This window comes from Lissotriton helveticus, chromosome 3_2 (assembly GCF_964261635.1).
Source record: "Lissotriton helveticus chromosome 3_2, aLisHel1.1, whole genome shotgun sequence".
Classification (NCBI taxonomy): domain Eukaryota; kingdom Metazoa; phylum Chordata; class Amphibia; order Caudata; family Salamandridae; genus Lissotriton; species Lissotriton helveticus.
The window spans coordinates 256,993,996-257,018,690 of record NC_136062.1 but is presented as its reverse complement, the minus strand read 5'-3'; the positions used below and the strand labels follow the sequence as shown (position 1 = coordinate 257,018,690).

The 24,695-nt window shown below is 45.4% G+C and overlaps 1 protein-coding gene across 1 annotated transcript in view; it reads left to right on the top strand.

The window, feature by feature from the left end:
• The first annotated feature begins 328 nt into the window (after positions 1 to 328).
• The window catches only part of LOC144826284 (proprotein convertase subtilisin/kexin type 5-like), a 567,967-nt gene continuing 543,600 nt past the window's right edge, over positions 329 to 24,695 (top strand). The window contains exons 1-2 of the mRNA XM_078684635.1: positions 329 to 526; positions 17,233 to 17,301. Of these exons, the coding sequence (XP_078540761.1) occupies positions 334 to 526; positions 17,233 to 17,301 (262 nt within the window). The 5' untranslated portion in view covers positions 329 to 333. The remainder of the gene's footprint in view (positions 527 to 17,232; positions 17,302 to 24,695) is intronic.

Sequence of the window (24,695 nt, the reverse complement as noted above, 5' to 3'; positions counted from 1 at the left end):
CAGCTCGTGCAGGTAAGAGCAGTGGTAAATAATTAATTGTTTAATTATTTTTCCCTCGTCATCATCCACTGAAATCCCGACCTACCCGGCCTCACCGCTCTTACCTGTATGGGCCGCGGCTAGTTATAATTGGGGTTTACTGTGCCCCTATCTCTTTTGCCAGCTAAACTCTTAAATAAATATCCAAGTGACTTACCATGTAAGTGTTTAATACTGGTCTAATTCTCTTTGCTATGTTTTATGTAAGTTTAATTTCTTTTCTTTTTCACTTCAGTTTGGAAATAAATTCTATGCAGATGATTTAATGTATTTTCTTTCTCAGGTGAAGATGGCATGGAACGCTTCCTCCATCGCAATCGTTGCAAGTTGCATTGCCCGCGAGGTTACTACCAGGATCTAGACCGATACGTCTGTGAACTCTGCACGCCCAACTGTGAACTATGCACTGGTGCTGAGAATTGTGACATGTGCAAGGAGAATTATAAACTGCAAAATGGTGCCTGTTCTTTCAGTGAATGCTTAGAAGGTAACACGCCTCAACAGTCTGTCTTTTCTATGACATTGTAATCATGATGTAACAAAATGCCCTCAGTCACTGTATGGCCTGGTGGCACGATTTCTAGTCCTGTTCATTTCTCTAGTATTTCTAAATGCTCACCTGTCTCTCAAACGCAACCTTGGCTGCTCTCCTCATCTCACTCTTTCATTTACCGTCCAACTCAATGTAAGATCTAATCAATTCAATTGATATATGCTTTGCAGTGAACTTTGAGAACCAATTGTATACTTAATTGAATATGAGTTAGAAAAAGGTCCAGTGTGTAGTGTGTAATCTGAGGTCAGGGGCCACTAATGCTACCACTTCACTCGTTCTCTCTCATTCGCTACCAAGATGCTGGTCCTCACACCTTAATTATCATTTTTAGCAGATAATGCAGAAAAGAGAGAGACATCATGTTCCCAAGGACAGGAAAGTACTACAACAGACTCATGGAAATGCTCATTGATATCTTGAGAGCAGTTATATAACCCATTGTTCATCCGCACTACCAGCATTATAGCAGGTATCCCACCTAAAACTAACTTCTGTATACCTTATGTCTGGCTCCGGGTTTATCAGTGTTTAATTTTATCAAGAGTGGTTGGATCAGTTGCACTGAACTACTGACTAGGGTTGTGGTTTAGGACGTCATTGCATATCAGATTGCTTGCTAAGTTTGATCTCCATTTGCGTTGTAATTGTGAGTGATTATCTTACTTGTACTCCTACCCACGGTTGTGCTTAGGGGATTAAATTAATTCAAGCACTTTGTTGTGTTGTTATATAATAGGATCCATTTCACCAAATCCCTTATCTTTAGAGATAATAATAAGTTAATGCAAAGCATGTCTTCCTCTATCACTTATGCATCTTAGATGTTATGACCTAAATCAGGATAAAATCACCTCTCTGGTCAGTTATGAATGATACCAAAATGTTTCCCATGTAGGCCACACTATAGCTGTAGCTCATTCAACCAAATACTCTCCAATAGTGTAGTGTGCTACCCAACCACTAATACACTTCCCTCAACAGGCGTATGAACCACTATAAATGAAAATACAATACAATACAGTAAACCTATCACAGAGTGAATACTACACCCAGTTTGCCTATCCACTGCTATAGCTAAGTGACATCAGGAAGATGCATTTTATGCAGAACAGAATACGCATATAGATCATCCCAAACCCATTTAATGGATGTTTCTTAGTGTGTATAATCCTTTAACTCCTGAGAGACCGAATATGTTTTAGTGGGTAGATGGTTGACATAGAACTAGAAGACCACAGACGTCAAAAGCGTGTGATCCTGCAAATGTACCTTTTCTCTTTGGTTCCTCAGTTTTCTTAACTGCTAAATATTGGAACTGTAAGAAATGTAGCTATTAGTTGGGCAGGATTGCCCTACTCAAGTATCAAACACAATCCTTGTCAGGATGAACCACAAGTTACTAAATAAACCTGTGCTTAACCCCCTGGTAGCTTGCCACAAAGCAGTCAAGCTTAACTTAGAGGCAATGTATAAAGTAATTATCTGGCACTCAAACAGTAATAAAGTTAAAACACAATAAAGGAGAAATCCCAAACCAATTTAGGAAAATAGAGTGAACTTTAATAAATAAAATGAAACCAAAATGACAAAACTCTAATAGGTTAAGTTATAAATTTTTAATATTGTAGATTAAAATAGCACCAAAAAGCACAAGGTAGCATTTGCAGGTATCTTGTTGTGCTGGATCAGCAAAAGTTCTAAGTTAAGGGCAGCCACAATGGAGTGTGGGTATAAACCAAGGACCAGGTTCTTACCAGGAAAGAGTTTACCGTCTCTGAATCCAAGTCCACATTAGGAGCCCCAGCCAGAGCTTCGCGTTGGCTGCAAGAAAATCATTGTCCTATCTCGAGCTTTGTGTTGGCAGGAGATGTGGGGGGTCGCTGTTTGACATGAAGAGCAGGTTGCCATCAGATCTTCCTTGGTGGGAGACGTTGTGACTGTTGCTGATTCGAGCAGCCCAGTCACCAAACGTCTGTAATTTTACCTGTTGCTTGCTTTTGAGACAGGAGTATGCTCTTATGACAGTGAAACCACCGCAACTTTGCGTTAGGGTTTCATCCAGCCAATCGGAGCATTCCCATTGGAGCGCGCTTTCTCCATTTACCTCAAACTTGTCGCGATGTCAGTATGATCACTCCGAAACCTTGACAAAATATCCGTGGCCAGGTATATCACTATATTGTTTGGATTTAATTTCACAAAAACTACTGAATGGATTTGCACCAAATAAAAAAAATCTGTGTAACAACATCTACCTTTCTGCCAAATCTGGTGTAATGCCATCCTGTGGTTAGGGCTGTAGGTACGACAATGCATTCCTATGGGAATTAACATTACAAAGCACCCTTATTTCACACTCCTATTTCTCGATCTCCACTGAACGGGATCATCCCCAAACGTTCCATGATGCACAGAACCTACCTTGACACTTTTTTAGGGGGAACATTTCATGAAGATTGGTCAAACAACACAAAAGTTCTGGCAAGCCAAAAAATTATTTTCCTATGGAAACTAGGTCCTAAATATGGCAACCGCCAGTAGCTAATATATATATTTATATATGACTGGAGGTCACCTCTGTATACTTATAGTTCAGTCAGAATTTCCATGGGAAGAATGTTTAAAGTTTCACTACTTTGGTGCCATAACATGAATGTAAATGAAACTTTACCCAGAAATGTTTCTTCACCTCAGATACTTCCAAGAAAGTTTTGAGGTGGTTTCTCAAGCGGGGACTGAGATCAAAGAAAAGAGGCCCAAAATGCTTCTTCTGCTTGCAATTTCAATTGAGAAATAAAGGACATCTTACGCAGTGGTACTGCGCTGAACAGAATTACACCATTTGTGGTTGAATGCTAAATCTTTACCCAGAAGGTGTGCTTTCTTGGTGGGCCAGGCAGGGCCTTTGGGCGTGGGAATCAAAAGCACACTTTTTTTATTATTATTGAGTCTTTTTGTGCACCAGGTGCACACACAGGACTTTGCTGAAAATGGAATCATGTATACCGGCCACTCATGCAATCTTGGGCTAAGAACCAAGAGAGTTTCCCTGCTGGTAAGTTCTGTTTAAAGGCCTGACTACCAGCGCACAGAATTCAGCCGCTTCACACAAAGGCTAGGAACAGAGGGGACAGGTCGGTTACCAGGACAGAGGGCCAGATGTAGGTAGGACTTATTTACCGATTCTTAATTACCGAATTTTACCGATTCGGTAATTAAGAATCGGTAAATAAGAAGGGGGGACATGTAGGAGCATCCAGATGTTTCATTTACCGAATCGGTAAAAATCTGTATTTACCGATTCGGTAAATACCGACCGGTAATGCCCATTCATTCCTATGGGCTCTGAAGCCCATAGGAATGAATGGGCATTACCGATTCAGTATTTACCGAATCGGTAAATACCGAATTACACAAGGGTGCAGGGGGTGTCACTTTGACACCCTCTGGCACCCCCAAAAGAGGCTCGGGTGCCATGTGGCAGGCATACCTGCCCTAAGGGCAGGTCTGCCTGTCATATGGCATAGGTGTGCATGCACACATGTGCATGCACACCGGAATCGGTATTTTACCATCAAATTGATTTGATGGTAAAATACCGATTCTGTAAGGCTTGTGGGACTCAGAAGAGTCCCACCTACATCTCAAATTTACCGATTCGGTAGAAATACCGATCGGTAAATTTACAGATCGGTAATTTTACCGAATCAGTTACACATGCCCCTACATCCCATTTCTGTAATACCGGTCGGTAACGGCCGAAAATACCGATTTTCGGCCGTTACCGACCGACCTACATCGGGCCCAGACTCTTTTAGAGCACACCGGATGTGAGGTTTTTTTCTATGAATGTTCTGTTGCAAATTAGCCAACCTTTGGTGGCAGGAAAGGCACATATTTCATTTCTCGTCACAAATTTAGTCTTGAGGTGCATTTGAAGTAAAAATGCTCTTGTTCAAAGTGTTCTGGCAGATGCAGTTTTCCAAGGTTAAATATGTGATGGCTTTTATAAATGGTTGGGCATATCATTTTAATTATTTTGTTTCTAAAAGTTTCTGATGGCTCACTAGAACGTTACTGTATATTACAGAATCTGTGATTGGGACTATGTGATTATATTTGAAGCCATTAAAAGAATAAATACTAACATGAAGAAGTTGTCTTAATTGTATGTATGCTAATGCCTTTGACACTCTGTTGCCGATCTTCAACAAATTTCTCCAAAAGATGAGCTCAGGCAGCATGAATTATTATTTATGTTGACAGCCTGCCTCTCTCATGATATTCGCTGCAGTAGACATCAGGCTACTTTTAAAGTGCTGGCCTTTTTTCTGCTAGAAATAGCCATTTAAAGTGGACTCCCAGGCCTTGTGTACACTGTGTTGAATATTTGTGAAGGTGTGAATTTGGACACAGATGTGAACGAAGGCATGAGTGCTTGAGGTTTCAAACTTTGGAAGCCGACTGGGAGGCATTTCCTAGTGGCTTACTGTTGGACCTGTCAGCCTTAGGGTGGTCTTCCTCTAAACATTTTACCTTCATCCTCCATTCTTGCTAATCTTTTTATTCCTGGCATTAGACCTCTATGCATTTCCCCACTGCCGACCAGTGGTGAAGTGCATGTGCTCATTCTTCAAAACATTGTAACATTAGCTTATCCCCAATTGGCATATGTAATTTACTTATAAGTTCCTAGTAAAGCTGTAATATATGTTCTCAGGGCCTGTAAATTAAATGGAACTAGTGGGACAGCAGCAATTATTGTGCCACTCACTTAAGTAGTCCTGCCTAAACATGTCTAAGGCCTGCCATTTCAGCCAGTGAGTACAGTTTTAGACTGTGCCAAGAAGAAGGGCTGCTGTGTTGCTGAAAAGAGTGCCACTCTGCTGGATGCTGCCCTTCAGAACTACTGCCCTGCTGGATTGCTGCCTCGCTGTGCTGACATGTTGCCCTCTTGTCTATGTGAGTAGGACTGGGCCTGCATTTCTTGAACCCAGGAACCCAAAGTGACTCCACGGGTTAGTTGGCTGGCTTCCTGACTAGAGCCTCAGGGACACAAGGCTACAAGAACCTTAACCCTAGCATCTGGACTCTGCCACCTGTGAGTCCTACCTTGCCAAGTGGTACCACCCCAGTCCTGGACCCTTGGAAGTGGGAGCTGAATGTGCTCTGCCAATTAATCCATGGACTAGAAGAACTGACACACCTCCTCTGCTCCGCAGCACAACTCAAGCAGAACTGACACATTGCCTCTGCAGCGAGGTTTCTCTCAGTGCAAGGACTCCGCTTCGATCTCACAGCTCACTTCGGAACCACTGCCTGTGCAAAGTTTTCCTGATGCAGGCCCTTGCATCACAAATCTGTTCTCAATGGCAGCCTTGATGACGACCCATTGCAAGCCGCTTTCGACTGGATCCTCAACGACAACACCAGACCTCGCATCACAACTTCGCAGCACCATGGAACCGACGCATCGCCTTGACTGCGCAACACATCCTCCATGCGGGACCTCGCAATGCTCTGCATTCAAGATTTAAGGTACTCTTGTTCAGCAGGCCTAATTATGAGGCATATGTATCAAGCCCTTTTCCCGTTCGCAAACGGGCCAATTTTCCCAAACGGACCGATTCTCAGAATCGGCCCGTTTGTGAACGGGATAAGGCCTTTTGGGATGTATCATCCCAAAAGGGCATTGCAAAATAGGGAATAGCAAAATTTGTAATTCCCTATTTTGCGATTGCATTTAAGGAATCGCAAATTGCGATTCCTTAAATGCGATGCAGGAAGTCCCCAAATTGTGTGATTTTGGAATAAGAAATTGCAAATTACCACCAACTTCAAGTTGGTGGTAATTTGCGATTTATTTGAAAAATTCACTTTTTTGCAGTTTTCAAAGTGCCATGTGGCACACATACATGCCCTTAGTGCACGCATACATATTTCAGGGGTGCAACAGGTTGTCCTTTTGACACCCTTGAAATTGCATGCGCAATTTGCTAGTACCTATTGGGTACTCGCAAATTGCGCATGCAATTACCATTCATTACAATGGGCCTCTTGGCCCATAGAAAAGAATGGGAAGCCATTCCTTAATTAAGGAATGCCAAGGAATCGCAAATTATTTGTTAATTTTAGTTGCATCTCGTTTTGCGATTCTCAAATAGCAATTCTCTAAAAATCGCTATTTGAGAATCGCAAAATCCTTCTTTGATACATATGCCCCTGTGTCTCTGTAGACCATCGTGGTTTGTCTAAACTTGTGACTATGTCACAGTCTGGCGCCACCAGATATCCACAGTTGGCGCTTTGTGCTTTTTGGTGCTGTTTTCACTGAAATCTTTGAAATTGGATTTTTGTTCTTTTGTGATATATTTTCATGGTGGGTTTTCTATGTGTTGCTGTTTGACGTGTTGCCTAAATACTTTACACATTGCCTCTGAGTTAAGCCTGACTGCTCGATGCCAAGATACCCGAGTGTTGAGCACAGGTAATTTAAGGTTCTCATATTGACTTTATCCAGACAAGGATTGAAGTTCTTGCTTGAGTAGGGTTTCACCATGTTGAAAATGGCAATGTATATGTACATAAGCGGCGTTCATTTGTGTTCACTGTACCCCTTGTTGTAAGCAGAACGGATATCGCTAAACACTTACTGTGTTATCCCGCCAGCATAGACCCATGCACACACGTACATGACAGCCATTTTAGACACCATGGCCTCTCTGCCCATCTGTCCCCGGCACCCCTCCCCGCGCGCACTGCTCATGCATCAGCCACGAGACCCTCTCCCTCTGCGTGACCCTGCTCTAGAAATAGCACTCCTGCTTGACCCACACCCCCCCATTTCCTCCCAAGAACACCCTTCCCCTCAGCTGACAACCCCCCCGGCTGCACTTGGCCTCTCGACCCGGTCTCAAGTCCTAAGACCAAGCCTCGTGGATGTACATCCCCCTTTTTCCTGCCCAGCATAACAAAACCGTGATACACCAACCGAAGTGTCCGACCTTATCACCTGACCAACCTTTGACCTGATCATCCCCTCCTGCCCTCGTGTCCTGTAGAAATGTCCGGCTGAGAGATCACAATCTCTCTTGTTACATTCAGGAGGGGAGGATGACATCTGAGCGACTGGTATGGGAATAGGCCTGAAGCTGGGATTCCAAGCATGCCTTTTTCTACTTCAAAGCGTCTTTATTGTAATAAGGAATGTTTGTGCATCATAAACATGTGTATAAAAGACGAAGCCTCAGAGAACTTGTTAGAGCACCTCCTGAAGACACTATGCGAGTGTCCGAAATGACAGGCTCTCCTCATGAGAAATAAAACTCTATTCTTGTCTTCCTGCTTCCAGCGCCCGTCTCTTTATTTGGTAATTGTTCAAGATGGAGACTAAGAGGCGTCCTGCGCCAGCAGCCTGGGCATCAGGTGCGTTATGGGCTGACTTTTCCTCAATTGGCGCCCCAACGCGGGGTCCATCAGCGACATAAGGTCCGGTAAGAGAGGTCCAGACGATGGGGTGAACATCTAAACGATTGGAGTATACCTGCCTTGAGAGGGCCCTCGTCCGGCTGCCGATTGAATGAACTTCACCAATTCTGAACGGACCTCTCTCAAGTGACCTACTGTCCTGACTGGAATCCCACAGGAATGCTGCGGTAAAAACATGGAGAAAGAGAACGATGGGGCGCTGGAAAAAGGAAGGCGAAGAATTACCCACATGGTCCGGTCCGGGTAAGGTTAAGTAGGACGTCTTTACGTCCGATTGGTAGGATGGCTTTATCCATCTGATTGATTGATTGATTGATTGTTTTGGAATCAATATTTAAAATACTGGTATTGTTCATTGATTGGTTCATTTAGCCTCGGTTGCTACTTGAAGTATTGGTTCTCTTTGAGACATTCTCTGTTTGCAAACAGCGACGAATAGGAACGTTCCTCTCTCTTTGCAAATAGTGAAGGATAGGTAATGCGGACTTTTGTCCCCCGTTGTAATCCGTCATGCCTATTTTTCTCCCCACTGATTGATTGGTTGCTCTGTTGCTCTTTGAGACATTCGCTGTCTACAAACGGGGCAGAATAGGAATATTCTGTCTCCCTTTGCAGATAGTGAAGGGTAGGTAATGCAGACTTTTGTCCCCGTTGTAATCCGTCATGCCTATTTTTCTCCCCATTGATTGTTTGTTATCGGTTTTTTATCGATTATTGCTCTTTGAGATATACGCTGTCTACAAACGGGGAGGAATAGGAATATTCTGCCTCCCTTTGCAGATAGTGAAGGATAGGTAATGCAGACTTTTGTCCCCGTTGTAATCCGTCATGCCTGTTTTTTTCTCCCCACTGATTGATTGATTGACTGGACATTTATTGTTCAAGGAATAGTTCTTTTGAGGCATTCTCTGTTTGCAAATAACGTGGAATAGAAATGTTCTGTCTAGTCTTTGCAAGTAAGGAAGGGTAGGTAATGCGGACCTTTGTCCCCCGTTGTAATCTGTCATGCCTATCTACTCCCCACTGATTGGTAAACCAGTTCCACCCGGACCATTTATTGGAGGTAGGTCATCTGGCTCGGCCAGGAGGGCACCCCTAATACAAAAGGACAAATATAAAAAAAAAAATGCGGATTAGCCGCTGTATCGTGCTAGCAAATAAGAGAAAAAAAATATATATATAAAAATCGTTAGGGAAAAGAAAAGGAATCGAGTGAAATCAGTAGGCCGCTGACGAGATCTCTTTTTCAACCTCGCTGAAATAGAAACATAGGGAACAACCCCTCAGGAAATATGAAACTGTTGAGGAAAGCCGAATTCAGCGCTATGACTTCGAGACAGCTTGGCTCCACCACCCACCCCGCCCAATTAACGACAAACCTTAGGTGAATATTAGCAAATATACAACACTATAGCGTAGTAACAGGTGAACACGTTTTATTTTTTTTTAAGAAACAAAAAAGCATTCAAAGCAACTATTTACATGACAAACGGCTGCAACAACAAACGAAACCCACAATGCATTTCGCCGTCTGCCTGACGCCGTTCCAGTCCTTCCTTCCCCAAAGTAGCAATGTTGGGCTACTTTGGGCTACTTTCTAGTAGTTTTTGGGCGTTTTAAAGTCTACAAAAACCATCCGGGGCGGCCTGGGGTGAAAGGACCACTACGCGAATAGCCCGAAGGCGGCACCACGCGCCAAGGCCTGTCCCCCGGATGAACCAAGGGACCCGTTCCTGGGGCCGGGGTGAAGAAGCGTCCGGCCGCCATCGGCTGTAGGCCCGGCCCGAAACGTGCCAGGCGTCCCCACTTCTTCAATAATGGCTGCGACAACACTGGGGGGGGATGTCTTGCACATGCCTCCGACCCCCCCCCTCGTCCTCATCGCCTGGTCCGGCCATAACAAATGTCAAGCGAGACGCCGTGGGGTGCACCGGGAGGGAGAGGCGGCGCGAACGAGCCTCTCCCACCTCCCCAGGTGAAGGCTCCCCAGCTGCACCCCAACGCTCCTCGCACCCGGCAAAGGGTTCGTCCACTCTTGCGGTGCAGCGACGCTCCACTCACCCAGCAGGGTCTCGTCCACTGTGGCGGTGCTGCGACGCCTCGCCCGACAGGTTGAAGCCTGTCTGCTCATTTGACCCCGCGATTGCCGGTAGCTGCCGAACTCTCAAAATGGCGGTCGACCCTGCAAGAGCGGGCCCAGCATGAAGGAATGGCCTGGTTGCTTGTTGATTAAGAAACGAGTCCCACCATCATAAAAGTTCTCCTCGACCTTGAAGATCCTATAGGAGCCACGGGGGTCCCCGACTCCCGCAGATACCCCCGATGGGGAATGACTGCCATGATTGCCCGCGGAACGATGAAAATGTAGCCGCAGGACGTCGGCGCTCCCATGCTGACGCCAGCCTCAATTTGAATGACTAAAATCCTGCAGACTACAGTTCGGATCAGTTCCGGTGAAAAACCCAGTATGACCCAGTAGGGAAAAATGTTGCCTCCCTCCCCCCTCTTTTGACTGATGGTTCATACTGCCGATCCTTTCTGTTGCCCTTTAACGGAACTTTTGGACTGCCGAAAGAGGCTCTGGGCCAACCACGAGTTGGTAGAGGTTTTGACTATGCCTGGATCTGACTGGCTGCACCCAAAATGGCGCTGGTACAAATGAAACTTTCAACTCTTTGTTGTACCCCGATTGCTCAGCCTTGATGTCATAAAATATGTATACAGTTTTTAAAAACAATGAATTGATATGGGATGGGTACTGATTATGTGTTTGGACAATGAATTGAAGTGAGATGGGTGCTGATTGAACCTTCGGACAATGAATTGTTGTTAAGTTTGGCGCATCATGATTGTTGAAAGTTCAAATTTCAATACTTATGATACTTGCTCACACTGAAGTATCGATATGATTTTATTGCACTTGTCGCACTTTTATTATGAAATCAACGACCGCCGACTCCATTAGGTTTTCCACTAATAAGTATCCCCACCTGTACAGTTCTGGCCGGCCCACGGGGTTGTAGGCCCGTATTTATGCACCGACATTTTTTATTAAAGATTTTTGGAGAAAAACGTACGTAGTTGTCACGTGTAAATTGGTAAGCTTCGAATAAATGACCACTGTTTCCGATATAACTGAATTACAGGTGAAATGGCTCAGCTCGATGAGTTAAGGCTTAAAAAGTATAGTACGCAGAAATATTGCAAATATGAATGGTCCAGGTTTTTGTTGTATGTACTTTGCACATTTTTGTACAGCCTAAAGCAACCGCTAAAAGACCCTGGAATTCAGCCTATACTTTATATGCTACCTGTATCAGGAAAATTGTGCTAAAAATACCCCTAAGTCGCCCCGAAGGAGTGCCACCTGGCCTCCCTACATACGATCCGTAATACCACACTTGGGTGACCTATGCTATCCATCGGCTTCCGATAATCATCTCTCCTACACTAAAAAAGTCCATCTGGGCTTAAATGCCGAGTTGGCAAGGACTGCGTTCCGTGGAGATAGGCCGAGTATGTAGTAAGTAAAAGCCTTTTCGGGTTTATGCGCGCTGATGTGTTTTTTTTTTTAAATGCTGCCCCCGCTCCCTTCTTTTCCCTCTTTCTGCAGGTCACATTGAAACGTCGATTAAAATACGAAAAAGAAAATGGTGATCTAGCGGACGAAGAGACGGGAAAAAGGCGTTCGATTATGGTACCTACACACGATGAGCGAACAATACCCTGAACTTAGCGCTTGAGAGGACAGCCTGAAGCGGAAAATACAAAATGTGATTTCGCTTGGCACCCCGAATAATACAACGAAAAATGACGTGCACTTATGATTAAGCATTCTACACTTAACTAAATAGGGAAAGTTTAAAAGAATATTCTGAGGTGAGGTTTACTCTAGTACCCTCCGTTTGGAGGACTAGGAATGTTGTCAGTGTTTAGAAATTACTACATCCTTTCCACACCCTCATGGACCGGAAACTCAGAGCTGCCCTATTGTTCTCCCAAACTGACACCCACTGTTGCCTCAGCCTGGAAACACATTAGCCCGACCAGGTTAGTTCTTGACTGGTTGTCAAAGGCGTAAGTGTGTACAACTACAAAGACCAGTAAAGGCAGCCGACAATAAAAGGAAAGAAAAGGGTAAAAAGAGCTTAGGATGCTAAAGATGCGCAGCATACAGGAAGAGATCATTATGGCCAATAACGGTTATATGTCTTGTCTTGGATTTTTGTATATAATACGTGTACTGTCTCCCTCACCTGAGTATGTGTGTACGTAATGTATGGATCTACGTCATCCCTCTGCCTGTGTTTCCGTATTACTTAACCCCTGTTGTTCTGTGTTGTGCGCGCACTGAATGACCCATTATTGTACACGTCTCTCTCTCTCTCTCTCTCTCTCTCTCTCTCTTTCTCTCTCCATGTCATACGTGTACCGAATGGACCATTTAGAGTGCGCTCTCTCTCTCTCTCTCTCTCTCTCTCTCTCTCTCTCTCTCTCTCTCTCTCTCTCTAAAGCCCCCTTGATCCCTCCTCCCATGTATGGTAGCGCTGTGCCCCCCCGGCACAAAACCTAATTGGGTCTCCTCGAACAACAAAGGTGTTCGGCAAAATTGACAGGAACTAAAACGATTGTGACTTGCCATATTACTACCTCTCCTTTCTGCAAAACGATAGAACCCGAGTTGGTAATGAAGGAAAGGACAGGTAGGACGACTGATGTCCCCTAATCTGGCTTTTTATAGGGGGACTATAACGTCAATGGCCTTCTGTTTTTCAGTTCGCTAAAAATACAATTCCCAATGCACAGATTACCTCGCCCCTCTGCACTTAAGTGTGGATGTCCAAAGTGCCCCCCCCGATTCTCCCGATTGACCCCAGCTCCCTGTCCAAAGCGTCCCCGCTTCCCCCGATTAACCCCAGCGTCATGTCAGCTACCCTCGAAGCGTAATTGATGACCTTGATTAACGGTCATTCCCCAAGAAAGGCATGTTTAACATCTGCCCCCCCCCCTCCTCCTTCTTCCTGACGATAACGCTCCTGCTTGCAAGAGTTAGCCGACCCCGAAGGGAAATGTAAGATTGTCGATACTTGGGTTAAAAAGAAAAAGGGCGAGTCTCTACATAAGGACTCGATTTTGAGTTTGATATAATACACTGTGTATAAAGGTCCAATTTCTCTCCACATACGTCACGAATGAAACGCCAAACAGGTTTATGAATTCAATGGTAATGCCCTCCTACATACTCCATAAGTGATGACTTCTGACTGTGACCGTTGAACTTATCACCCACCCACATAGGATTGGGGACGGAATTGAGATGTATAAATGTCTTCTCCTGCCAGTTTTTCTAAAACTTGTTTTGTACCCATTCAAAGATACAAGCACCGGAGGAGAGGAGCTGGACGTGACGCACAGCCTGGCCACAGATCATGAAGCACGTGTGACCGCGACCAAAGGTGGAGTCACAGAGCAACGAGACGCGGGACGAGGCACCACTCTCAAACTCGGCAGATTAAGGAATGAAGGGCTACCTTGAAGCCCTCGGTTTGCTGACCCACTCGTGCCTGAAGTCCCCGTCCTTTTTGAGCCCGACTGATGGGCCTGCCTGCTCGTCGTCCTTTGCTCCTTTGGTCCCTTGGTGTGCTCAGAGATCTGATCCCACTCCGCCCTCTCTTCCCTTGATTATTCAACAACATCACCCTTTTCGCATAACTTTTGACTATAGAATAAGGTTTTTGCCACGAAAGAAGAAAGACTCGCAGGTGCCCAGCATGAGGCACCCCTAAGAAGATCAGTTAGGAAACAGGACTGTGATCTAACAGCAGAGGACTGATCGCACCCTGCAACGCGTAAGGATGAATACGAGCTGGACCTATAGCTCCACCGCCGATGCTCAACAGCGCCAACGAAAGAAGACGGACTCTGTTAAAAAGACATTGTGACGAAAACCCCCTTCCTGAACTTTCTACCCACCCCTTGACTAAGTGCTTGTATCGAATTGAATTCCTCCCTCAACCATTTTTTTTGCTTTCAAAAATGTTTCATCGGTCACTCATGTATTTAGTTTTCCAAAAGTCTCTTATTGCACTGATAAGACCCGAAGAGTACTTTTACTGTATGTTGATGTCACCGGAGAGAAAGTCTGAACTTGATTCTATAATGTTTCGGAACATTTTTCTGATTGACTCCAACTAAGTATTATGCTGATCTCTAGACTTGTATGAATAACCCAACAAATGAAAAATCATATGTACCGCATTACGCCAATCGTATCGACTGTTTAGAACTGAACTAGCTTATGTAAAAAAGTGGCGACTGTTGAAAATGGCAATGTATATGTACATAAGCGGCGTTCATTTGTGTTCACTGTACCCCTTGTTGTAAGCAGAACGGATATCGCTAAACACTTACTGTGTTATCCCGCCAGCATAGACCCATGCACACACGTACACGACAGCCATTTTAGACACCATGGCCTCTCTGCCCATCTGTCCCCGGCACCCCTCCCCGCGCGCACTGCTCATGCATCAGCCACGGGACCCTCTCCCTCTGCGTGACCCTGCTCTATAAATAGCACTCCTGCTTGACCCACACCCCCCCATTTCCTCCCAAGAACACCCTTCCCCTCAGCTGACAACCCCCCCGGCTGCACTTGGCCTCTCGACCCGGTCTCAAGTCCTAAGACCAAGCCTCGTGGATGTACATCCCCCTTTTTCCTGCCCAGCATAACAAAACCGTGATACACCAACCGAAGTGTCCGACCTTATCACCTGACCAACCTTTGACCTGATCATCCCCTCCTGCCCTCGTGTCCTGTAGGAATGTCCGGCTGAGAGATCACAATCTCTCTTGTTACATTCAGGAGGGGAGGATGACATCTGAGCGACTGGTATGGGAATAGGCCTGAAGCTGGGATTCCAAGCATGCCTTTTTCTACTTCAAAGCGTCTTTATTGTAATAAGGAATGTTTGTACATCATAAACATGTGTATAAAAGACGAAGCCTCAGAGAACTTGTTAGAGCACCTCCTGAAGACACTATGCGAGTGTCCGAAATGACAGGCTCTCCTCATGAGAAATAAAACTCTATTCTTGTCTTCCTGCTTCCAGCGCCCGTCTCTTTATTTGGTAATTGTTCAAGATGGAGACTAAGAGGCGTCCTGCGCCAGCAGCCTGGGCATCAGGTGCGTTATGGGCTGACTTTTCCTCAATCATCCTCAGCCAGTAAGTCAGTTTCTTACACTAACTGATGGACTTGGTCCTTTTTGCAGGGTCATCCCAGAACTATATGCCTTCCTCATGTATTTTTTCTGACCGGTTTTATGACTCTGAGCACTTTACCACTGCGGATCAGTGCTAAAGTGCATATGCTCTCTTTCGCAATTTGAGTTATGGATTTGTGATTCCATGATTGGTTATTTGATTTACTTGTCAGTCCCTAGTACAGTGCACCATGTGTGCCTAGGGCCTGTAAATCAAATCCTGCTGGTGGGCTTGCAGCACTGATTGTGCCACCCACAGAAGCAGCTTGTAAAATGTGGCTCAGGCCTGCCATTGCAGAGCCTGTGACCAGTCTGGGACTGCCATGTCGACTTGGCAAGTGCACACACTTGCCAGTCCCTGAACCTTCCCTTTTCTGCATGTTAGTCATCCCTAAGTTAGGCCCAAGGTACCCCTGTGGGCTAGGTGCATTGTATGAGAAAGGTAGGACATGCCCTGATGTATGTGGCCTGTCCTGATAGTGACATACTACCAATTTTGTTTTTCACTATTCCAAGGCTATCTGCTCCAATAGGCCAAAACGGGCAGTTTGCTTATAACATCCTATAAACATAACTGACCCAGGGATCAAGATGGGAAAATAAAGTTTAGTAGGTCTGAACATTAAAGTGCATCATTTAGTGTTTGTGATTTTAACATTCTGTGTTTGATAATACCACTTTTAGAAAGTAGGTATTTTCTTGCCTAACCATCCAGTGTGCCTCTGCTAGGTTTGTGTATTGCATGTCTGACCTGTAAGTGACAGAAGCTGGGAGAGGGCTGCGGCTTCAGCAGTCTGATGAGTCGGGCTGGGCGTAATGGGACCTGGGTTGAATTGAATTGAATTCCGTTTTGCGGAAGTGCGGCACTTCCGCAAAACGGGCGGGGCCGCTTCGGCCATTGGCTGATGGCAGCACTGGGGAGGTAGTGCTGCCGTCGGCCAATGGCCGACAGCAGCACGGAACAGGTTAAAGGATGGAAGGCTAAGCCGCCCTTAATAGTAGTCATTGAGAGCTTATGTAAATGTTTCTATTTATTGTGAGGTGAGGAGCTTGTCAGGGTAGGGTGAGTACAATATGTGTTCATTTGGCCGACCACCCTTTTAATTAGACTTCCAATGTGTCCCTCGGACATGTGATGTGGCTATCCAGTTATTTAGGTATCTATCGAAAAAAATCAAAGGTTAAAATGACGTTATAGTTAGAACTGGTAATAATATCTTACTTTACGTTAAAAAATATAAAGCCCTAGAAATTGACTGAGAAACCCAAAGGTTAATGTGACTTTATAATTGGGTGAAAATGTCCGTTGAGTATTCAAATAAACTTCCTATTTTAAACAAAAAACAGTGACATTCTCCAGCTATAGTTTACTGAGCTGACTATAGCTTAAACCCCCAACATGCACTGCTTATGACCTCACATATACTACATCACTTATGCCCTGTTCAATGACATCATTGATGACATCACCCACCATACTCCTGTTCAATTTACTCCACATAATTATTTCCTCATAATTTCATCGCAATTAAAAAGTCACCAGCATTCAATCCCTATTCCTTTCTTAATTGGAGTGTGTTACTTGACAGCTAATAACCTGGAAAACATTTAGGTCCTTGCTGATTCCCAGTGTGTGGATATCAATGTTTCAAGGCAGCTTCAGCTAGGCACTACCTTAAGAAGCTGGGAGTGCAATGCTGTTCGTGGTACCATACGCCTGGAGTTTACTGTGTTTTAGGCTCTTCCTCCGTGAGCTAGTGCAGAATGTAATAGCACAGCTGCCAATGATCTAGCAAAGCCCCAGATAGTACTTCCCTATGTGTGTTTTCCACAATTAGTCCATTCCACAATCGCTATTTCATCTTCTCTTTAATTTACTATAAACCAGGTCAGGTGGAGGATCCGGACACAGGAGAATGTTTTGACTGTCAATCTGGATGCAAGGCCTGTGCTATGGGTAAGTACTACCAAGGATACTATTAAGTTAAAAAAAAAACAGGCAAATATGTAATCACACGTGCAGGGGACGAACTGTAATTAATGTTGATAATCCGTATACAGGCATTCCAAGACTAGGGCTGCTTGGGACAACTGTATGTTTAAAAATGGTCTAACTAAATACAGTTAGATAATGATCAAGTTGTTGTTCAGTCCAATCTAGCATCTTTATTTTGTAAATATTGTTTTTTCTAGGACTTCTAAGCTTTATCGTGCTCCTACCTCTAGCTAAGCAAGGTGATCAATAAGCTTTTTGAGAGACAGTCCACAATTTGTTTTTTGACTCCAGGTAACAAATGCACTTTTGGAAATTCTGAACATCAGGTCACAGACATAGAAAGGTTATGTTTTCAGTTTCAGTACCAGTAAGGTAAGCAGGACAAGGTAACTAAAGAAGCAGGCATTTGATTGAAACTTCTGCATTTGTGAAAACCAGGCCAGGGCTGAAGGTCTGATAGCATGCTTAGCGTGTTCTTCTGACACACAGGCAGGTGGGTCCTTGCTCACGGGGTAGGGACAGGGGATATTCGATAGTCACTCTGTATCGAGCAAGCCACAGGACTCTGCACCTGTCCCTCAGACCCCAAATGTGTATGTGCATTTTTATGCGAAGCAGTAGATCGGCGCTATACAAATACAATAAATATATAATATAATTTCAAAATCTGCACCGTGTTGGAGTCAGCTGAAGATTGCTCAAAGACAACAAACAAAGATCTGGGTCAGATGTTGGCATAGGGACTCCACAGAAAGTGGGGCATAGTATCAAGGTGAGAGGCAGGAATGGGATGCAGAGAATTCAGGGGCGGTGAGCCAGAAGCACCGTGAAGATAAATCCGTCGGTGCCTTCCAAGTGCTGGTTTTAGATATTACCACATGATCAGTGCTATGATGAGGGATATGGTGCAAGGAATGAAGAATAGCACAAGAAAACCTGAGGCATAGTTCCTGAATATTCAGTTACTCTATGCTAAAAATGAGACTGAGGTGCCTTTATTTAAACATTCAAATGGAATTTCAAAGTTAAAAGTTTAAAAAAGACATAATTTATTCAACAGGCATTTGCAAAGCCAATAGATCTCACCCAATTCTCTTTTCAACCCCTTTATGGTTACGGTGAATGTGCCTGCTTCCACAGCAACAAGGTTAGAAAACATTTTCTTATATTTTAAGAAACCCCATTCAATGATGCAATGATGACTGCTGTGGGTCCACTCACATTCATGGCAGCCGTCTCAATGTACAAAATATTTTTATATTTAGATATGTACGGCAGCTGTCTTCGAATGCCTTTTGTTTCATTTTTTATAACATTCCATTCAAAGATGGCCACTGCAGTCACACACGTACAGGTGGAGGCTAAATGTGTGAGATATACATATAGGAAAATACATTAAAAGATGGCCACCATCTTTGTGTCATCAACTTCTGTGAATGCATTTTATTATATTTTAAGAAACCCCAGTCAGAGATGGCCTCTCTTCTGAGCTGGCCATCTTTGAATGATATTTCTTCAAATGTAACATTTTAAGACTGCCACTCACTGATAGCCCTCAAACACATGGGTGGTGTAGGAGCAAGTGACCATTGGGAGGCAGAGTGGGAAGGGAGTTAAAAAACATAGGGTGAGGAAAAGGTGGGTAATCAGAGAAAGACAGTAAAAAATAGTCTATCATATGATCTACAAGGCAAGATCTGACATTGGCAGTGTGCAAAAAATATTTTTTTGTCTAAAAAGAAATCCCACATCATCTTTTTTTTTTAATTTATTTTTTATTCCACAGTATATTGACAATCAAAATACATATATCCATTTATATAGCACTTCAAGCATGTACATCCATATAATCGGCAAATGATCCCCATATACCAATACCAATCTTGCGTTTTTTCACCCCTTTCACTGCATATAAACTAAACTCAAGATTAAATAAACTATACATTCTATTCCTCCATTGTAAGAAAGATGGAGCTTCCGATTGGAGCCAGTCTGCCGCAATACACAGCCTTGCTACGGTCATCGCAATGAATATTAAATATCGATGTTTAAACAGAAGACCACCCCTCATAAATTGAGGCCCCCACCCCAAAAGCATGATTGCTGATGTTATAACAATCGGCTTCCCAATAATCCTACTTAAAATGTTTTCAATATTGTCAATAAAGTTTCCCAAATGTCCACAACTAAAAAAGATATGTAGCATATCAGCATTGTCTGCCCCACATCGGAAACATTTCCCATCGTGTCCAATTTCCACTTAGCCATATATGCCGGGGTATAATACAAATCTAAAAAACGTTTTATAACCCACATCATCATAGTGTTTCCTGGCAATGAAGGTTGTGTGGATGTACTCCCTGTGAAAGAGCAGCTTGCCTTTACTCGCAGTGAAGTCAGGCAATGGCTGAAGTGGGGTGACTCATTGCTCCATGATACAGGCTAGAGTGTGGTGGAAGAAACATGTGAATGACACAATTAGACTAATGGATGACGTCTTCTAAATAACCCCTATAACTATGTTATACACTTCATTTTTACTAAAAATCACATAGTCTTGGCTAATATCAGCCCTAAAAACTCTAATTGGGCCGGTTTTGGGTGCCAGACACTCAGTGCCTATGTAGGCCTTTTTTAATCACAGATCTATAATTCCCTTGTAGTCTCACACATAACTGAGTAGTATCCTAGCTTCCACGTTCCCACATCCATACTCACCACGTCTGACCTCTTCTGAACTTAAAGACGGATATAAACTCTGCATGCCTCAGTAAGAGTACTGTGCTAGCACAATCCTTTTGATCTTTTCTAATATTCCTAACACAATGCAATAAAAAGATATGACATCAGCAGGAGGATACAACTAATCCAATCCAAACACCGTGAGACAGAAATATGGGAGGAAAGCCATCTAATCAGGAGGAAAGTTTGGAGATGGACAAGAAAGCCATCAAATCATGAGGAGGGGCTGACACAAATTCCAACTCTTAGACTACTTAGGATAAAATAGGTCTGTTTGCCACTGACCTTGTCAGTGAAATTGCTCTCCCTCCCTCGCAGCCTTCAGAGACTCTGTCCATCACCACCCCTTGTTGTAAATATTTTTGTCCACCCTAAGCGTGGAAGGGTATACTCAGATGTGAGTCCCTTGCTCATTGCACCATCAGGATTCAAGCAAGCCGGGCCGAAGACGGCTGTAATGCCAGAAACCGGTCCCCGGAAGCTTGTTTCCTTCCCAGTGTAAGAATTGGCTTTTGTAGTCTGGTCTGCCCTGTTCCCATCATGCACTGGGCCAGGGACAGACTAATTTGCATACAGCCAGGTTCTGAAACTGGGATGGTGCAATGAGCTAAAAAACGGTGTTGGATCTAGCCCTGATCTCTTGACTGGGTGAGAGTACTCTGCTTAATTCAGAGACTCTGTCCATCACCACCCCTTGTTGTAAATATTTTTGTCCACCCTAAGCGTGGAAGGGTATACTCAGATGTGAGTCCCTTGCTCATTGCACCATCAGGATTCAAGCAAGCCGGGCCGAAGACGGCTGTAATGCCAGAAACCGGTCCCCGGAAGCTTGTTTCCTTCCCAGTGTAAGAATTGGCTTTTGTAGTCTGGTCTGCCCTGTTCCCATGATGCACTGGGCCAGGGACAGACTAATTTGCATACAGCCAGGTTCTGAAACTGGGATGGTGCAATGAGCTAAAAAACGGTGTTGGATCTAGCCCTGATCTCTTGACTGGGTGAGAGTACTCTGCTTAATTCAGAGACTCTGTCCATCACCACCCCTTGTTGTAAATATTTTTGTCCACCCTAAGCGTGGAAGGGTATACTCAGATGTGAGTCCCTTGCTCATTGCACCATCAGGATTCAAGCAAGCCGGGCCGAAGACGGCTGTAATGCCAGAAACCGGTCCCCGGAAGCTTGTTTCCTTCCCAGTGTAAGAATTGGCTTTTGTAGTCTGGTCCGCCCTGTTCCCATGATGCACTGGGCCAGGGACAGACTAATTTGCATACAGCCAGGTTCTGAAACTGGGATGGTGCAATGAGCTAAAAAACGGTGTTGGATCTAGCCCTGATCTCTTGACTGGGTGAGAGTACTCTGCTTAATTCAGAGACTCTGTCCATCACCACCCCTTGTTGTAAATATTTTTGTCCACCCTAAGCGTGGAAGGGTATACTCAGATGTGAGTCCCTTGCTCATTGCACCATCAGGATTCAAGCAAGCCGGGCCGAAGACGGCTGTAATGCCAGAAACCGGTCCCCGGAAGCTTGTTTCCTTCCCAGTGTAAGAATTGGCTTTTGTAGTCTGGTCTGCCCTGTTCCCATGATGCACTGGGCCAGGGACAGACTAATTTGCATACAGCCAGGTTCTGAAACTGGGATGGTGCAATGAGCTAAAAAACGGTGTTGGATCTAGCCCTGATCTCTTGACTGGGTGAGAGTACTCTGCTTAATTCAGAGACTCTGTCCATCACCACCCCTTGTTGTAAATATTTTTGTCCACCCTAAGCGTGGAAGGGTATACTCAGATGTGAGTCCCTTGCTCATTGCACCATCAGGATTCAAGCAAGCCGGGCCGAAGACGGCTGTAATGCCAGAAACCGGTCCCCGGAAGCTTGTTTCCTTCCCAGTGTAAGAATTGGCTTTTGTAGTCTGGTCTGCCCTGTTCCCATGATGCACTGGGCCAGGGACAGACTAATTTGCATACAGCCAGGTTCTGAAACTGGGATGGTGCAATGAGCTAAAAAACGGTGTTGCATCTAGCCCTGATCTCTTGACTGGGTGAGAGTACTCTGCTTAATTCAGAGACTCTGTCCATCACCACCCCTTGTTGTAAATATTCCCCCGAGCCCCTGCAGTCTCGAGTGTTGGTGTTCGAGGCCCTCCTCCAACCGCAGGTTTCACCTGCGCCTCATCCCTGGTGGTCCAGTGGACTCTGTCACCATTCTCTCGCTCCGCTTTTTCACTCCTTTTTGACTCCTTTTTTCCCCTCATTTCTATCTCCCCCTTCACTCTCCTTCTGGGTCTTTCCTCCATTTTCTGTCATTTTCCCCTCATTTCAAGTTCCCCCTTCACTCTCCTACTGTTTCTTTCCTCTGTTTTTCACTTGTTTTCTACCCTCATCTCCCCCTTTCACTCTCCTTCTGTGTCTTTCCTCCACTCTTTCATGCACTTTTTCTGCCTATTTGCACTTTTCTTTCTCTTTTTGCCTTTTCCCTTTTTAGCCCGTTTTTCCCTGCCGCTGCTGCCACTACGGCTCCTCCCTCCCAGCACAACCAGTGTGACCGACCCAATCCAGCTCCCCTCCCCGCTCCCGCCTCCCAGCCCTTCTCGACCCCTACTTAATGTCGAACGCTCCGGCGGGCCAAAGGCAAGCCCGTCTGCGCCCGTCCACAATCTGGCTGTGACCAGCGCCAGGAACCCTGAATCTCTGCACCGCCAACGCTACAACACAGCGGCACTCCGCGCTCTCAGCCCAGGCCTCTACAACAACTGCAAGCTAGCATCACCAAACAACACTCACGGACCCTTCAGCTGTCACCGCTGCCGGCACACCTGCAGCACTGCCAAGACCACGGACCCAGTGCAACCTGTCCGCAAGAACACAACCAAACTGAAGACCCTGCAATGCATCCTACTCAACGTCTGATCCCTCCACAAACACGCCACCGAAATCTGGGACCTCCTCGACCACCCCGGACGTAGCATTCTTTACTGAAACCTGGACCAACACCCCCTAGGGACCGGACATTGCCATCGCGATTCCCCAAGGATACAAGATCTACAGGAAGGACCGCCCCACCTGCCCAGGAGGAGGAATCGCAATCGTCCACAAATCCACCCTCCGCCTGACCACACTCCCCGACGAGCCCACAGACCTGATGGAACACCTTCACTTAAAGATACTGGCCAGCCCTACCTCCACCCTCTGAGGAACCCACATCTACCAACCCCCTGGACCGTGCGGACTTTTCGCCAACTCCATCACGAACATCATCTCCCCGCATGCCATCACGTCCACCAACTACACCCTCCTGGGAGACCTCAACTTCCACCTCGACAACCAACTGGACCCCAGCACCACATCCCTCCTGGACAACCTCCACAACATTGGACGCCAGATCTTAACCGAACCCACGCCCTTAGCAGGACACACCCTCGAACCCCTCTTCACAACAGGAAACTCCAACACCTTCAGCCACACCACCGAATTCCCATGGACTGACCATCGATGCGTCCACTTCACCTTAAGAACACCCACCATCCACAGACACCAGCACCTGCTCCCTTAAAGGAACTGGACCAGAATCACTGACGACCAACAAACCTCATCACTCAGCTACTCCACCCCAACCCATGCGGAAAATGACAACCCCAACACCACAGCCCGAACCCTGCACAGATGGATCTCCGAAAGCGGCAACACCATAGCCCGCCTTAAGGAAAACAACAACACCCATGCCAAGAAAGCTAGATGGTTTACCACCGAACTTCGAGAGTCCAGACACACTTGCCGCCGCCTCGAAAAGTCCTGGAGGAACACCAAACCCACAGAAGTCCACAACAACTTCAGAGCCGCAACCAACGCCCACCACCAACTTATCAGAAAAACGAGAAAAAAGCGATTGAAGACAGAATCTCCACTCATGCACACAACAGCAAAGAACTCTTCAACATCATCAAGGAGTTCGCCCAACTCACCAGCGAGTCTCCCGACATCCCCCCTCACAAGACCTCTGTCACAAACTCAGCACCTTTTTCCACCACAAAATCAAGAGCATCTACGACAACTTCTACAAAGACAACCAACACACTGAACCCTCACCAAACACCCCGACACCCTGAAGCCAGCAATCAACAACTGGACGGCCCTCACCACCGTAGACACTCTAAAGACAATGAAGTTAATCCACTCCGGGGCCCCCACAAACCCCTATCCCCACCACATTTTCAACAGAGCCACCAAGCCCTTCGCACCCATGCTCTGCCACACCATCAACTGCTCCCTGGCAACCGCCTCGTTCTCGGACGGCTGGAAACACACTGAGATCAACCCCCTTATGAAGAAACCCTCTGTGGACCCCACCAACCTAAAAAACTACAGACCCATCTCCCTGCTCTAATTCCCAGCGAATGTCATTGAGAAAGCCATCAACAGCGAACTCGCCACATTCATCGAAGAGCACAATATCCTCGACTCCTCCCAATCCGGCTTCAGAAAAAACCACAGTACGGAAACCACCCTCCTTGCTGCAACAGCTGACATCTGTACCTTACTGAACAAAGGAGACACAGCAGCCCTCATCCTCCTCATCCTCTCAGCGGCTTTCGACACAGTCTCTCACTGCACCCTAATAC